This window comes from Ptychodera flava, chromosome 5 (genome assembly GCF_041260155.1).
Source record: "Ptychodera flava strain L36383 chromosome 5, AS_Pfla_20210202, whole genome shotgun sequence".
Taxonomy (NCBI): Eukaryota; Metazoa; Hemichordata; class Enteropneusta; family Ptychoderidae; genus Ptychodera; species Ptychodera flava.
The window spans coordinates 21,563,897-21,579,669 of record NC_091932.1 but is presented as its reverse complement, the minus strand read 5'-3'; the positions used below and the strand labels follow the sequence as shown (position 1 = coordinate 21,579,669).

Sequence of the window (15,773 nt, the reverse complement as noted above, 5' to 3'; positions counted from 1 at the left end):
CTGTATTTCCTTTTCTCTCGCCAGTTTCTGTCAGGATGTAATAATAACATTTATTGTGTTGTTTGTTGCTTATATTCTAGCGTGTTTGTCATGACTTTAACGTTTTAATACCCTGTTATTCCTTCTAATCACTCTGTTTTTTTTTTATATGCACGCTCACAGACTCGGAGCAAGTCTACCATTCAAAGATATCCACTTCAAAATTATTCACACATCGGAGACGCTGCTATTAAAAACTGTTTCATATTAAGTAAATAATTAATTTCCGGATCTAGTGAAGCTAAAGCACTAAACTTGATGTTCGTTTTTCGAAAAAACGAACAACATACATCACACGTGCACAGACAAGTTACTGCAAGTTGAAAACTAGAATCTCTTTCACTGTATATACATTTATTTACGTTTGATTCCTCAATGAAATCGTGCATCATTAATTGCTACAATCTCACAAACATAAACAAAATGGTGCAAGCATCTAATGAGACTTGGCGATTATAATACTGTAAAGACATATTAGTCGACGATTTCTAGCCACTTGTGTTAAAGAACAGGGGCCTATATTTCTCAAACCATAGCATTCCAGCGTCCATTCATTTCTTGTCTCAGCCTGCAAAATAAAGGCGCACAATTTTGAGCTTCCACCTTGCAATTTTTGTTGGGGAATGATACGAAAAATGTAACTCCTTTATTCATTAATAAAGAAGTGAAACTGTCAGGTTTTTGTTACCTACGTTGAGCAAAATGTTTCCAGAAATGTATCGCTAGTGTGTACAAATAAACTGCCGATTAATTCTCCCAAAATGAAATTTAGATAAAAAATCGTCTAAAATTATACGGTCGAAATTTGTCATTACAAAATTTCATCAATAATAGCCTTTAATATAAAAAACTCGTGAGTATTATGGGCTATACAAATTTGCGCAAAAATGAAAATTTCCGTCTTTCGCGATTGAAATCAAAGCTATGACGGAACTGAGGAAAAAAGTACCTTAAAGAAATAATAGTTCGGTTTTGGAAAAGGACAGGTCAATAGCATGAATTATAACACGCCACATGCTCATTCCCTGTCGCGATTCGCCAGAATACGTCACGTGACGAGAAAATAGATACGTCTAGTCCCTACCGGATCGAAAAAAGTGACGTCAGAGGGCATTTTTTGAAGACTCGGAGCCTACGGCCTCGGGGAATAGCGATGTGTTTCTGGTAACACACGGCCCCTCGGGGTAATAGACGGGCGCTATAGCCCTCATGACCAGGCAATAGGTGTTTAATAGTCGCGCCAGCGGCTTACTGACTACGCATGCGCTTATCATAATATACTATGCGAGTAACCGGAAGTGTACCCTTCTTTCGTGGGCGCCGCCATGTTTTTTTTGAGTACTCGTAAATAAACAAATACGAAACAAATTATTATTATATAACATGCCATTTATAAAATATACCTCTTTTATTAGCCAGTAAATGTTATTATGCACCTTGTCGCTGATACAGAATATCGTTAATATAGATAAAGGGAGAAAACAGTCGCACATATGAACGGTGGCATACGCAAAGAATGCTGGGATTGAATTTTAGAAAAGCGCCCCAGTGTCAATAATTAAATTCAAAAATTGCCAGTTTTTAGACGGAACGCCGGGGTTTTCAGCTTGCAAGTGGAAGTTGGGCAGTGCGGTTACCATTGCAATGATAATGATTGCATGATACGTCCCTTGTTTAACGCAATAGGCTGTTATCAATGTAAAACTTGCCAATTTTTGTCCAAAATTTTTACACGTTACAGAAAATCTATAGGCCTACCTGCACTGCTGCAGGGTTTGACGTCCGTGTGTGTACGTACGTGAACTGCTTTCATCAGAGGGAAACTGGGCATAGTTGTCATATATACGTTTATGAAGTAACACTAATTAATTACATTTTATCATGAATCAATACAAATAACATTGCCAATCTTAACCCCTGGCGCGACACCAAGGGCTGAGCCCTATATAATATTATCTACTTAGTAAGTAATGTTTTGAAATGTTCCGAGGGGCAAATAGTTGCATGACGGCACAGCTTTAAGTTTAAATAATTTTGAACGAGTTGTACTTCAAATACATATTAAACATCTGGACATCGCTCACAAAAGAAGGAATAGGTCTTCCAAAACCCTACACTACGTAGATTTTTAAGATAAAATAACACACAAAGAACTTTGTTAACAAAATGTAATTTAAAGCATGAACAGTCATCTGGTTTGACTGATGCAAACTGAAGTCTTATTTAATTTCATCTTTTCTTAATTCAACCAAATCCCAAAAGCTTTTTTTCTGCTCTTGGAGTAAGACAAATTTTCGCCGTCTTATATTGTTTTTAAAATAGAAAATTATTTGTCTCCATACAGTGTTTTCACTGGGCCAGCTATTTTGAATTTCAAACATCATTAAACCCTATGAATATGTTTCTCTTGTACCGTATTTTGCATGATGATACCAGATCTTAATTCTTGATTTCGGAAAAGAACGGTAGAAAACTTCTTGTAGGAGAGTTTTAGCAAAATTTTATGTCTTTTACTTTCGAGGCACATACAACCTTATTTGAACTTGTCACTTTCTTTGAGGCTCCAAGACAAGAAATTGACCTTTTTAAGCTGACAATTCTCTATAAAGCTCAGAACCCCTGTAAATTATACATTTTCTGAAAGCCTAGATATAGGGGAACATTTTGGTAGCCACAGTGTCACCACTTTTTATATAACTATCACGTGACAGGTAATTTGCATAACCTTTCAAAAATCGCTTTTCTCTTTGCTTTGTCTCAATACTTCAAAATATCTGACTCAAACTTTCTGGAATGCAATCTGTCACAACGCTCTTCCAAAGTGTGTCTCAGACGTTTCATATCTTGGTTATTTTTTTTTGAGCACAATTTTAAAGAAATCACTAGGGTTACATTCACCGCTCTGGAAGTTTTTCTGGCATAAAATTGTTTAAGGCGGTTTAAAAAAATTTCTGAGACACAATTTGGACGATCTTTAGAACAGCTTGCACTCATACAAATCTCAGCCACATATCTTAAAGCATTGAAACAAAACATAGGGAAACCGATTTTGAAAGGTTACGGAAATTACCTGTCACGTGATAGTTATGTAAATAATGGTGACACTACGGTAAAAATAATGTCTCCCTATATCTAGGCTTTCTGAAAATATATAATTTACGGGGGTTCTGAGCTTATAGAATTGTTAGCTTAAAAAGTTCAAATTTTCTTGTCTCGGAACCTCAATTCGTTTCCAAACACGGCGGTTCGAATACCGTGGAAGTACGTACGCTTACCGGTAATCACGGGAGGGTTCTCGTCGTAAGCGTTGCAGTTGTCGTCAGTGCAACAGAAGATGCATTTGTCCTGTTGACTGAGATCACAGTCCGTCGCCTCGGTGTGAGCACCCCTGCAATACTGTTCGACGAAGAACGGAAAGACGATTTGTCATGCGCGTTTATGCTCGCCATATGCAATAAAATATATGTAGTCGGAGAGAGAGAGAGAGAGAGAGAGAGAGAGAGAGATGGAGAGGAGAGAGAGAGAGAGAAGAGAGAGAGAGATGAGAGAGAGGAGAGAGAGAGAGAGAGAGAGAGAGAGAGAGAGAGAGAGAGAGAGAGAGAACAACTAGATACAGAGTAATGATACAGAGTAATGAATGAGCCGACAAATAAAAACCAATGACGATTAATATTTGAAAACTTCAAAACCAGTTTGTCTACTGATAATAAGATCTTGATATTTTTTCATTTGTACTACGTACAGATCCGAATGAAGACTTTGTGACACATGGTATGGGATGAAGTGCTGATCAACGTCGATTGAATAGCTGTTCTGATTACTGGTTTACAGTATTTGGTATGAAAGGGGTTGTAATATCACCGACCGCGATACAATATATTTCAAATAATCATGTGAAAATGAAAAATAGAGAAACCCAAACTCAAAGTGCGATCTGTTGAATTTTCCACCAACAATATTAACAAGCCATTGTAGTCACGTGATATCACTCATGCGGCAGTTTACCATGGGTTTTGACGAAAGATTGAATAATACTCACGAAGTTTGACTTGCAGCTTGCGGTATAAACGAGCTTGCCGTTTGCGTTCAGTTTGTACGTGGTGGCGCACTGCTCCTGTTCGAGTGAGAAAGGATAGTGAGAATAATGACTTTTCACAGTTTGTTGTGTACACGAATATGATCATTAATAGCAAGGGATTCTGACTCATAAATTCACATAATCAAGTACTTTTGCAAATTATAAAATATTTTTGAAATACACTTTACGGGAGAAAAAATACTTAATTGACGTTATTTCATATTTGTGACGATGAGAGAATTATCGAAATTCTTCCTTTGTCCATAAATGTCTTTGCGAACTGACAGCGTGAAACATAGCAACTAAAAGTACAGTCAGCAGTACGTTATTACTGAGCTGTTCTGACTAAGCAAAGGCTGGCTACAATAAGGCAAAATTACAAAACTATAAACCCTTTCACAAAAATTGTAAAATACACAAAGAGTCAAGCAATTCCCAACGTTCAATGGAAAGTTTTTTACCTTACATACCGAATGAACGTCAAAATTACGCCATTTCCTAAACTTCTGAAATTATTGTAATTCGATTGTTGGAGGACTTTGACGTTTTAAACTCAACTTGAAATCGCATTAATTATAAGCGATTTCCAGCTAGACCGAGACAGGCAGCCGCAATGAAAGCATCCTTCATAGCCGGGCTCACATGCACTATATGTCAATTGTGGTTCCTGTGTTAAAGGTACTTTTCGGTAGAAGTGTGTCAATGTATACAAACAATAAACAATGTTTTAAAGTCTGTTTTGAAGAAGTGTTTTCAAGGCGGCAGAGAGAACTCCAACAAGTTAAAGGTATACAGTTACCTGTAATATCCGTATATGGTCAAAGGGGCGTTCCTTTGCATTCAAAATGCCCATATGAGGGCGCTGTTTTGTAAAAACGGCTACCCGCTTAAACTCTGTGATTGGTTAGATTTTCTCTTTCCATGTTAACTGTGGCAAAATTAGAACAGGTGACAGTATACCTTTAAGAGTCACATTTAGTCGTTGCGATTTTAAGTAAACTGTTTAAAGTACAAGCGGCTGAACGGTGAATTGTGATAATTAGTTCCAGAGTGTCTACAAGACCCCTTGAAGTATTGTTTTAGCTGGAGTTTTTTTCGACATTTTTCCTGTTGTAAGTTGCATTGCTGTGAAGTCTACCAACCTTATCACCACATGTCTCGACGTTTGAACCGCAAGAAGTCTGGGCCTTGTACCATTTGTCACACACAACGCATTGAAGACCGGCAGTTGCTAAATAATGGAAAGATAACTTGTAATTACCGAGATATCCATGAGATATTGCCACTGTACCAACACGACTTGCCATTTGTCGAACGACAGTGAATGGTTTGGCAAAAACTTGAACTCTTGGTGGCTTGTTTCTGATCATTAGGTTGAAGGGGCAATTTTACCAATTATCGTATATGTGTAAATTCAGTTCATGTTTATGAAACATGGTATTTTACTGATAGCTGCGGTATATAGGGATTTCTTTCAAAATCGAATTAAACGGATTTGTCAAATGCACTGCCCAAACGATGTGTATACAATGCGAGGAGGCGCATGCGTCAGGTACATGTACCTTACACACAACTGGTGGAAGTTCCGTCGATTTTATTTTGTCAAAAATGTCCTTTTCGGTGTGAGAATTCGGTTTGTTTCCTCATACAGCACGTAATCCCGACTTTGAAAGCTCTGTTTTTGTTCCGGTTGTGGAGTAACTTTCAAAAATTGTGTTTCCGTGTGTCGGATGGATTACAACGGCGGTCACCTAAGCCAAACGTACCATCAGCCAGACAGACACGACCCTTGCTCCGTCTGGAATGATGCAATGTCCTTGCAATTCTGATATCCCCATTCATAATCATAAGCCAAAAATTTAACACAATTTTACTGGCAAAATGCAAGGACTAAGAGGATTGAATAATAATAATGAATGCATTATACATATACATTCCAAGTTCAAGGCATTGGATAATTTGTGCCAAGAGCGACAGTAGCAGAGACTAGCCATCAACACATGGAATTCCTATTGCTGAAACCCATGTTAAAAGCACTTTTAGCATAAGGCGCGAAGACGAAACAGTCGTCTCTATTCGTGATGCAAGCGACGTATTCAACAATCAACACCTTCCAAGTATTGCGAACAAATGACTTTCGCCATCTGATGCACAACTACCTATCCCAACAAGGTACTAAAACGGTAATAGGTGTACCCCATGTGTTGGAAATCAAGAAAACAATTCTAAACTTTTCCCATATTTAAAATATCAACATACTGCAATATATCCAACCATAGATATCGTTGTTTTTTTTAGAATTGACAGTCAAATTAGTGCCTATAGGAAAGACATACAGAAGCAAGCTGCGGCCCTACACGTTAGCTGATGCATGAGCATGGAGTTCGCGACTGCCGTACTAGTAAAGGACGTCACACTTAAAATGATTATTTAGTGACGTCACATCAAAGTGTTTGATAAACACTACGCAAAAGCAGTCGATGACCTTTTTGGATCATTGTTCATATATTAACTAAGACATATGGGTTAAAGGTACCAAGGATGAGTACGGGAAGATGAGAGTATCATACACATGACTATAGACGGTAATAGGCAACACGGTGACAACATGCACTGATAGTCCTGGAATAAAATCAACAGACAATCTGGATTCCTGGAATAAAATCGATAGACAATCAGGATAAATCCAAGATTCGTGATCCACATCACAAACACCGTGAAACACTACAGGTAGATAATTAAGTGTCGTCTGTCAGTGAGAGTGCCGAGGGGGAAAAGAATTTTAACCTGGTTTGTGAGAGAAATAAAGCAAAGAGATGCCCTATCAACACCAATTGAGTACCTGAAGAAAAAGAAGAAAGAACAACACCATCGACTGCGAGCAAAAGTTACGACATGTCAGAAAATACACCTTTTTGGAGTAAAATATCATTAGCGGAACATAGTCTCTATCAGCGATACAAAGTCTTTATAAGTGGCTCAACAAAGATGTTGCTACATATCTGTCTGCCGGTGTTTGTTTAATTTTTTAATTCTCGCAATTAATGAAAGAGGCTTGCGAGATAAGAAAACGGGGTGTCATCCCTCGCGAAAAAGTGTTTAACGACACTTACCTTCAAAAAACATACAGTAAAATTGGTGATGGGGGTATTTGGAGCAATGGATTGAGAGGAACGCTATCTTACAGCTTTGCCACACAGTTCATCAGTCTATTTCTTTGACAGACTCTGATTCATTATCAATGACATCAACTGTGATATACGGGACGATTTACAATGGTTTGTGTTGAACCATTGGCAATACGGGAGCTAGACATACTGGCTAAATTGGGGAGTTACCAACACTGTCAGGCGTAGTCATCGTGTAGGCGGTGATATCAGTCGATCATAAAGAAATCAACTCTGTGAAAGTTGAAACATTATGTCTTTGAGGAGTCACGCGTAGTCAAAGCAACACCACCAGATCCGAAAATGACCAGCGTTTGCGAATGATGCGTTCTTGACAATTAACGGGATGTGTGTGGATGTGCGGCGTAGTTTTGGCTAAGCGTAACTTGCTTCCGGACAATTTTCAATTTTTGCGGAGTCAAATAATTTGTTGTTAACTGGTATTACCACAATGACGATAGTTACACCTGACAGTGTTGGCAAATCCTCAATGTGGACAGTATGTGTAGTTCCAGTATTGCCAACGTTTCAACGCAAACTACGGTACTTGTGCGAAACTTTTGGAGATGGTTTTGAATTTTGTGTTTGCGGTATCTACTCTCAAAGCAACATTGCCGAATGTAAAGTACATCCCCCCCACAAAAAAATGAATCAATATTCATTATTTGAACAACCTTTACTCGAGATCGAAAAGTAAAGAAGTACGGGAAGGTAAAATGTGATTAAGATTTTTAAATATTTTACTAAGCTTATTATTTATTGTCATAAAATGGGAGGAAAGAACGTAATCGGGAAGAGCACAGAGGTACATGGACAGAGTCGCAACGGGTATTGTTTAAGGCGTGAAGCGGTTACGTAACCCATCCATGTTCGCCTCGCCTCAGGTTGCTCTCGCATCTCTTTTCCGAAGAGTGCCGACCATGCATCCTTCGGTAATTTTCGGATTTTCGCCAATTGTTAAGCGAAAGTATGTTCGGCAAAGTTTGTGTTGTTGTTGTCGTGTGGTGCTGAGCGGAATTGGCGTGCTGGCGAAACCAGGAGTGTTTTGAGCTTCAGGAAAGTGAGTTTTACCGTTTTAAAATTCCTCTCATATTTTTATGAATATATAATGAGTGTGAATGAACCATATTTGAAAGTCTTTTATCGATACTGTCTGGTTTTACTCAATGGTTTACGGTCAGTCATACCGTCTTTTACACGTGCGTCAAGGAAGGACATGTTTATGAAACTGCTGGCGTGTTATGTTTTGATTGGCGTGAAGCAGTGTTTCTGGCCTGAAAGCTCACAGAGTAACTATGGTTGCTACGCGACTGGCAGTACGATGCCATCTCCTCGTATTTTTCGCATAATCTCGTGTAATTATCAACCACAAACAAAGCCTCCAAAACGTTTAACACCTTTGAAGCTCATTTTAATATAAAAAGCCAATAGTCTACCGAGACGACCATGGAACAAAAGGCATGCAAGCGTTGCCACTCTGTCCATGTTTCTCTGTGGGAAGAGTTAAGGTAGTATGCACCTCGAAAGTGAAAGACTTAACTTTTGCTCAAACTTTCCTTAAGGCTGATAAATACCTTTTAGACACTTTCAGATTTTTATTTTTTCTCAATTGAACACGTCCCAAACCCCAATGAAGTATACATTTTCTGAGTCTTTCAACCGTTCTTTCAAAATCGAGAATAAAAATCGGGGGTCACCGTGCAAATTTTGGTACTAGAGAAGCAAATAACCTAAGATTTATCGATATTTAAAATTCAAAATGGCCGCTATCCCTGTGTTAACTCTATTGAGAAAAATAAAATTTTCGAATTTCGAAAAACTAAGCCGGTGAAAAGTTTTCTTAAACCAAGAGCTTTAAAATGAACCCCCACAAGAGGTATATCAGAAATGATTTGTAAGTTTGAGAGTCCGAATATCTGTCCCCGAGGCGCGTTCAACTGTAATTGCAAAATGGTGATAAAACAGTACGTGAGATATTCCGTCTAAGCAAATATTCCATAGATGAATATTTTAATCTGATTTGCAAATTTTGTTTGGGAGCTTGATTGGTATTTAAACATACATGGAAATTGAAATAACACAAAATTCAAAAGCGCGGGGAATTCAAATTGAAGAGCAGAGGTGCACTGGGTTGAAGGAAGGAAAAATACCAAGTACTTAAGAGTCTTCTAAAGATAAACAACATTAAGAAAAGTAGCTTTAAATTGAGGGCAAAGAACGGTCTGTTGCCAAAGATCTATAAAGTACACTAAGTAAGCAGTTGCGATTTTACAGAGAATTTTTTCAGAACTGAAGCGCAAGACTGCATTGTAATGACCTTACAAGGAATGTTAAAGGTATACTGTCACCTGTTCAAATTTTGCCACAGAAAGAAAAAATCTAACCAATCACAGATTTTAAGCGGGTGGCGGCTTTTAAAAAAACCCCAGCGCCCTCACATGGACATTTTGAAAACCAAAGAATGTCCCTTTGATCATACATGGGCATATTTAGATTACAGGTGACTGTATACCTTTAAGCTAACTAAACTCTGTATACCAGTTAAGGTTCAAAGACAAGTAATTGACCTTTTTAAGCTAACAATTCTCTAGTGATTAATAAGCTCAGAACCCCCGTAAATTATATATTTTCGGAAAGCCTAGATATAGGGTAACATTTTTTTACCATAGTGTCAACATTATTTACATAACTATCACGTGACAGATAATTTTCATAACCTTTCAAAAATCGGATACCCCTATGTTTTGTTTCAATGCATCGAGATATGTGGCTGAAATTTGTGTGAGTGCAAGCTGTCCTAAGGATCTTTCAAAGTATGTTTCAGAATTTGTTTACACCCTCTAAAACAATTTTTTATGCCAGAAAATCTTCCACAGCGAGCAATTTAACCCTAGTTGATTTCTTTAAAATTGTGCTCCAAACAATTAAGCAAGATATAAAAAAATCTGAGACACAATGTGGAAGAGCGTTGTGATAGCTTGCATTCCAGCAAGTTTGAGTTGGATTTTTGAAGTATTTTTGAAAGTTTACGCAAATTACCTTTCACGTAATAGTTATGTTAAAAATGGTGACACTGTGTTTACCAAATGTTTCCCTGTATCTAGGCTTTAGAAAATGTATAATTTATCGGGGTTCTGAGCCTAATAACCACCTGAAAATTGTTAGATAAAAAAGGTCAATTTCTTTTCTTTGAACCTTAAATAGACTTGTGCGAAGGGAAAATATCATAATAAACAATGTGAGATGAAAACAAATTAGTTACACAGGTATCACTGGTTGTCGTGAAATTAAACGATATTTGCTAGCCTTTGATTGTACTTTCGATAGTCTTTCAATAATGCATTTCAGTATATGGCAGTGTTGATCTTCACAACGAAATATTTCTGACCATTTGACTTTGAGAAAGATGAAAGAGAGTCAGTAGAGAACTTTGAGTGGATCATCAAATTTTGTCATATTCATATCAAACAGATTGTTAGTAGTCATCTCCAGTGTAGTAAACACATTAAGCGGGATGCAAAGAAAGCCTAAATACAGAAGAACTCATTTTAAAGTGTTCCATTATACGGCCAACTATAACATAGCGGGTACACAGGTTATTGCCTTAGAAAAATGCATTCGATTGAATAAAGTTGAAATTCACGCAGCAAACATTACACGGTTTTGTTTTCGGTGCTGTTTTCAAGCAATGGATTCCTGTCTATCGAAATGCCAAGAGGTATATTATGAAAAAGCTTTTGGATGTCACGTTCCTGTCCATTTTCCACAGGCGTCCAACTACATGTAGGGTGTCCACTCAGCGCATTGTTGTTTGTTCTGTGTGCGGGTGTGTTAGCCTGTAAAATAAGGCGACGTAATGATAAAAAGGTTTCAAGTTAAAATGTAAACTTCAAAGAGAGATTTTGTGAAAATATCTCAACTAGCTGACGTTGAGATTTATTGTATTTACAGAAGACTGAAACTTGATTTTGGATATTAATATTAAATGCATGTTTACCGAATTCGAGAAGATATCAATTTTAGAGATCATAAGACACAAAAGTTTAAAACTTTGTCGTGCAAGATTACTGATGGTCAATGGACAAATCGGCCGTTTAAAGCGCTTGCTGTCTTGTTTTTGTGTACGATCAAAACAAGAATTAATATCTTAATTGGGATCCAGACGATGAAAATTTGAAGAACATCTTGATATCTAAGAGTTAAAAACTTTTAACTGAGCATAGTAAAATTGTAGTCATCAACAGCTAACGCTCTTCGAAATGGAAGCTTACATATTTAGCTTTCAATCTATGATTTTTGTACCTTAACATGTTGTCCATAGATTTATAAGTTTAATTGCTCCGAAAGATATTGGTAAAATGGACAAAAAGTACTTGGTAGCCCTTTCTGTGACAGAGATTCTGAGAAAATTAGAGCACTTGTATGCGGATTAGGAGAATTGTCAGTAAGAAATAAGCTCGCTGGGAAAACTATCCACATATAGCAGAACATTCTCGTCAAGGGGTGTCTTGTCAAAATATGTGGTGCATTCATAAGATTTGCAGAGAAAATGTCTACATTTTGCTATGCTTTCTTGGAATGTTGATTCCATCAAGATGTAATTACAGTCTTTAACCCCTTGAGTGTCAAAGTCAACTTTTGTTGCCGTTATAGAATATGACATAGCCAGCAACTTTTTCCAGATTTAGACAAGTTTTTTTTCAGATTTTTCTCAAAATTTTGGTCAAAATTGCAGCCATTGAAATGTTATGTCCATTTGGTCCAAAAGTATCAAAACCTTACAGAAAAATCCATACACTGAAATTTTGCTGGGGGAAAATCACAGCACTCAAAGGGTTAAGACGGTATTGCGTGAAACGTTGGGTACAGAAATTGTGTCTCTACGAAGCGCGATGTAGGGAATGTTGCCATGGACAAAAACTATGAACAAAACAAGTTTACGATGATTTGAAAAAAGTTAATCGGGAAAAGATGTTGACCTAGGCATATATATTCAAAAATTATAATAAGTTTCGGGTATTCATTTGGAAAATCCCCCATTAAAGATGTTTGGATAACTGAAAGCTGTGTCGTATGAGGATGAGAAAATATGTACTAACTGTACATCATCAGAGACACTACATACTCAACATCTTTGAAACTAAAAAAAATCGTTTGTGGAGCACAGATAACTTTATCAGCCAAACGTATCTAATTAGAGATTGATATTAAGGTAGAACGCACCTCGGGGACAGACATTTGGACTCTCAAACTTTTACAACTCTTTTCTGATATACCACTTGTGGGAGTTCATTTTAAAGTTCTTGGTGTAAGAAAACTTTTCACCGGCTTAGTTTTTCGAAATTCTATTCTTTTTCTAAAGAGTTAACACGGCGATGGCGGCTTTTTTGAATTTCAAATATTGGTAAATATTGGGTTGTACCAAAATTTTCGACCCCCAATTTTACTCTTGAAAGATTCAATATGGAAAGTTTGAGCAAAAGTTGTTAGTCTTTCACTTTCGAGGTGCATACTATACCTTAATTCAAATGTGATTGGTTGTTCGATTTTTTGATTGTCAAATGGTCTAGGAGTAGTTAAATAACTAAGACGAGATCAAGTAATGTGTAGATTTATCGCGTAAACTTTGATTCAGAAATCATGCTAATCTGGATGACTTTGTTATGCAATCTTCTGTCCGTTTCTGCTGAACTTTAGTATTTTGAAAGATATAGATGGAATAAAGCTTTGATGAAATAAAAAAGGCATACGATGACACATAAAACATGTTTGTAACGGTGTTCAGTATTGTGCAGAAAATGATCTGTATAAATTTTAGATCTATAGCAAATAGACATAACACAAGACATCAGAAACTAAACTTTATCGTCGAGTTTCTTATTAATTTTTACAATTTTTCTGAGTTGCTTTTTTCATTTTGTTCTTCTTTATAGTATTCCTTATTCATCTTCTCTTACCTATCATGAATCTGTTTCTCCTGTCAATTTTATAATCCATGTACTTATGTCATATTTTGTGTTTAATTCTTGTGATGCAAAGAATGTAGAGGATGAATTTCATTTTTGTCTAGTATGTCCCTTTTACAAAGAGCTCAGAGAAAATACCTACTCTGTAATATTTATCAATTTCCTTCCTTTGAAAAATTTGTAATATTATTGCAATCTAACAATGCTGCATTGTTGCGAAATTTATCAAAATATATTTTCTATGCAATGAAGAAACGTTTAAATGCATCTTCACAGTGATGTAAACATTTATCAATTTATAGTCATTTAATATTCAATGGCTGATTTGCAAGATTTTCTTATACAGCTGCCTTTCCAAGAGAATTTTCACTTATTTTTGTGTACATCAAGGCCGGTGGCCTACTGTATGTGAATAAATGATGATGATATGATGATTTTGTGTTTCATGGTACATGAATACCACAAAGTAATGCTCTTACAGGTTGTGTCCTCGCCATCTTAATTAACTGTAACATTGCAGCAAACCAATCAAGAGCCCATGGGTCGCCGTATTATTTCGCCTCTGCTCAAAGGCAAAGGTTTGAACACTAAAGACTGAATGATCTATTTGAAACAAACGACTATAACCACGAAAGAGGGCAGAACGTGTTTGGAGGGTTTAACCGGTCCGTAAAACACTTATAATATATCCATTTACCCAACCCAGTCTCATTGCTAGAATTGAATTGCATGCCGTACTTATCTGGGGTGTAGCTTTGGTGTTTTCAATGTTCATGGTTGCTATCATACCGGGTGATCGGTTATGTGTGTTTGTTTGCTTGTTTGACTATTTATTTTATTTTGCCTGCATCTTTATTTCTGAACATACAGCTTGCTAATTCGACATGTACAGGAAATCAGAAGTCAATTTTAAATACCTGCAGTTGTTGTAACCTCAGTCGGAGGACTGGGAAGTGAGTCGTATCTATTGCAGAGATTTGCTTCGCAGCAGAACGTACATTTTTCATCGGCACCGATACTGCTCGGATCGCTGGAACACGCTGCTGGGTTTTCGGACTGGAGATTGTTGCAGTACTGCGTTGAAAATCGTAAAAAGAATTTACGGCCTTCCTGAATTAATAAGATGTCTCGCCACTTTTGCCTAGTTATATCTGTCACAACAGTTTTAATCTACTTTCCAGCCCCATTCCTCTCGCTGTACCTGAAAGGACTTCCTTTGATCCTTGTTCCAAATCTCTCTCTCTCTCTCTCTCTCTCTCTCTCTCTCTCTCTCTCTCTCTCTCTCTCTCTCTCTCTCTCTCTCTCTCTCTCTCTCATATTCATTTACAAATTTGAAAGAATCCCACTCTGCTGATACTTACACTTTTCCCCTTACAGCCTACATTGTACCGCAACTCGCCCTGTGCGTTCTTCTTCAGAGTTGAAGAACATATTTTCTGCAAAATTGTAAAAATATGCCTCACAGATTGGTGCGTCTTGTCGAGCGTAAAAGCAATTAAGATAAGAGCTTGGAAACATAAGTACTTGTATTTATGTGTCCAGGTTTTTAAAGATCCACATCATCAGAGCAAACCACGAACATCACCAACAGAGGTACAAAGTCGATGATCACTACCGCTATCGCAATCATCATCTTCGTTGTCGACATCATCAACATTATCATCAATTATCATCATCATCATCATCGTCATTATCATCAAAGATTTTTGCTCGCAATGTGATTTTGCTTTGTCACTGTCACCATCTCTTTAACCATCATACTTACGCCTTTGTCGCACGCCGATTCTATTGGGTATGTGTAACTGTCAGGATGACACTGGTGGTCCGTGTCGTACCAACCATCGCATTGGTGACAGTAAGAGCCTAGGAACATATATAGGAAGAGACGAAGAGAAAATAAATCATCCAGTGCAATAATGAAATGAAGGACAGACGAACAGAAACGGTGCACGAGAGGACCAGTTGGATCTCTTCGAGATTTCCCGCAATTGATAAAGTCAAAAAAACTTAAGTGTTTCTCGGATTTGTTTGGCAAAGCAGATTGTCGTCAATTGTTTACGCAACTGTTTAACAAAAAAAACCCTACGAGTTCCATTGTCGATGACTTGGAGTCTAGATTTTACACACAGACTACAAGGCATCGTATGTTAAGGCAGTGTTTACAGAATAAATTCTGGCTGCCGTGGCGTTGCATCACGTTAAAACACTGACGCTATCCAACTTGTTGACAGTCATCCCACCACTAATCCATACAAACGTCTCATTCGAAGTCCCGCACTAATCGCGGTGTAGACGTACATATCTGCCGCAATTTCAGAAAAAAATCCATGCCGGCTGGATTACTGGAATAATTTTATCCTGCCTGGCCTAGATCGCCAGGATGTTCAGTCTTACCACGACATCAAAGATATGGTACACAATTTTTCGCAACAAAGCTAAGAGCTTAGCAAAAAACTGTGGTAGCCACAGGAGAGGACAATAAATACATATTACACCTCACTCATTCAGCGTGCACTGCCATTG

The 15,773-nt window shown here is 37.4% G+C and overlaps 1 protein-coding gene across 2 annotated transcripts in view; it reads right to left on the bottom strand.

The window, feature by feature from the left end:
* Positions 1 to 372: 372 nt before the first annotated feature.
* Positions 373 to 15,773, bottom strand: part of LOC139133247 (very low-density lipoprotein receptor-like) — a 34,247-nt gene continuing 18,846 nt past the window's right edge. The window contains exons 8-14 of one of the 2 annotated variants that reach the window (XM_070699755.1): positions 15,016 to 15,113; positions 14,612 to 14,686; positions 14,168 to 14,324; positions 5,260 to 5,348; positions 4,079 to 4,153; positions 3,315 to 3,435; positions 373 to 607 (exon numbers count right to left, since the gene is read on the bottom strand). In XM_070699755.1, coding sequence (XP_070555856.1) covers positions 603 to 607; positions 3,315 to 3,435; positions 4,079 to 4,153; positions 5,260 to 5,348; positions 14,168 to 14,324; positions 14,612 to 14,686; positions 15,016 to 15,113 — 620 coding nt within the window. In that variant the 3' untranslated portion in view covers positions 373 to 602. Of the gene's footprint in view, positions 608 to 3,314; positions 3,436 to 4,078; positions 4,154 to 5,259; positions 5,349 to 9,277; positions 11,121 to 14,167; positions 14,325 to 14,611; positions 14,687 to 15,015; positions 15,114 to 15,773 lie in introns of those variants that run through there. The other variant, XM_070699756.1, reaches the window with a different exon arrangement.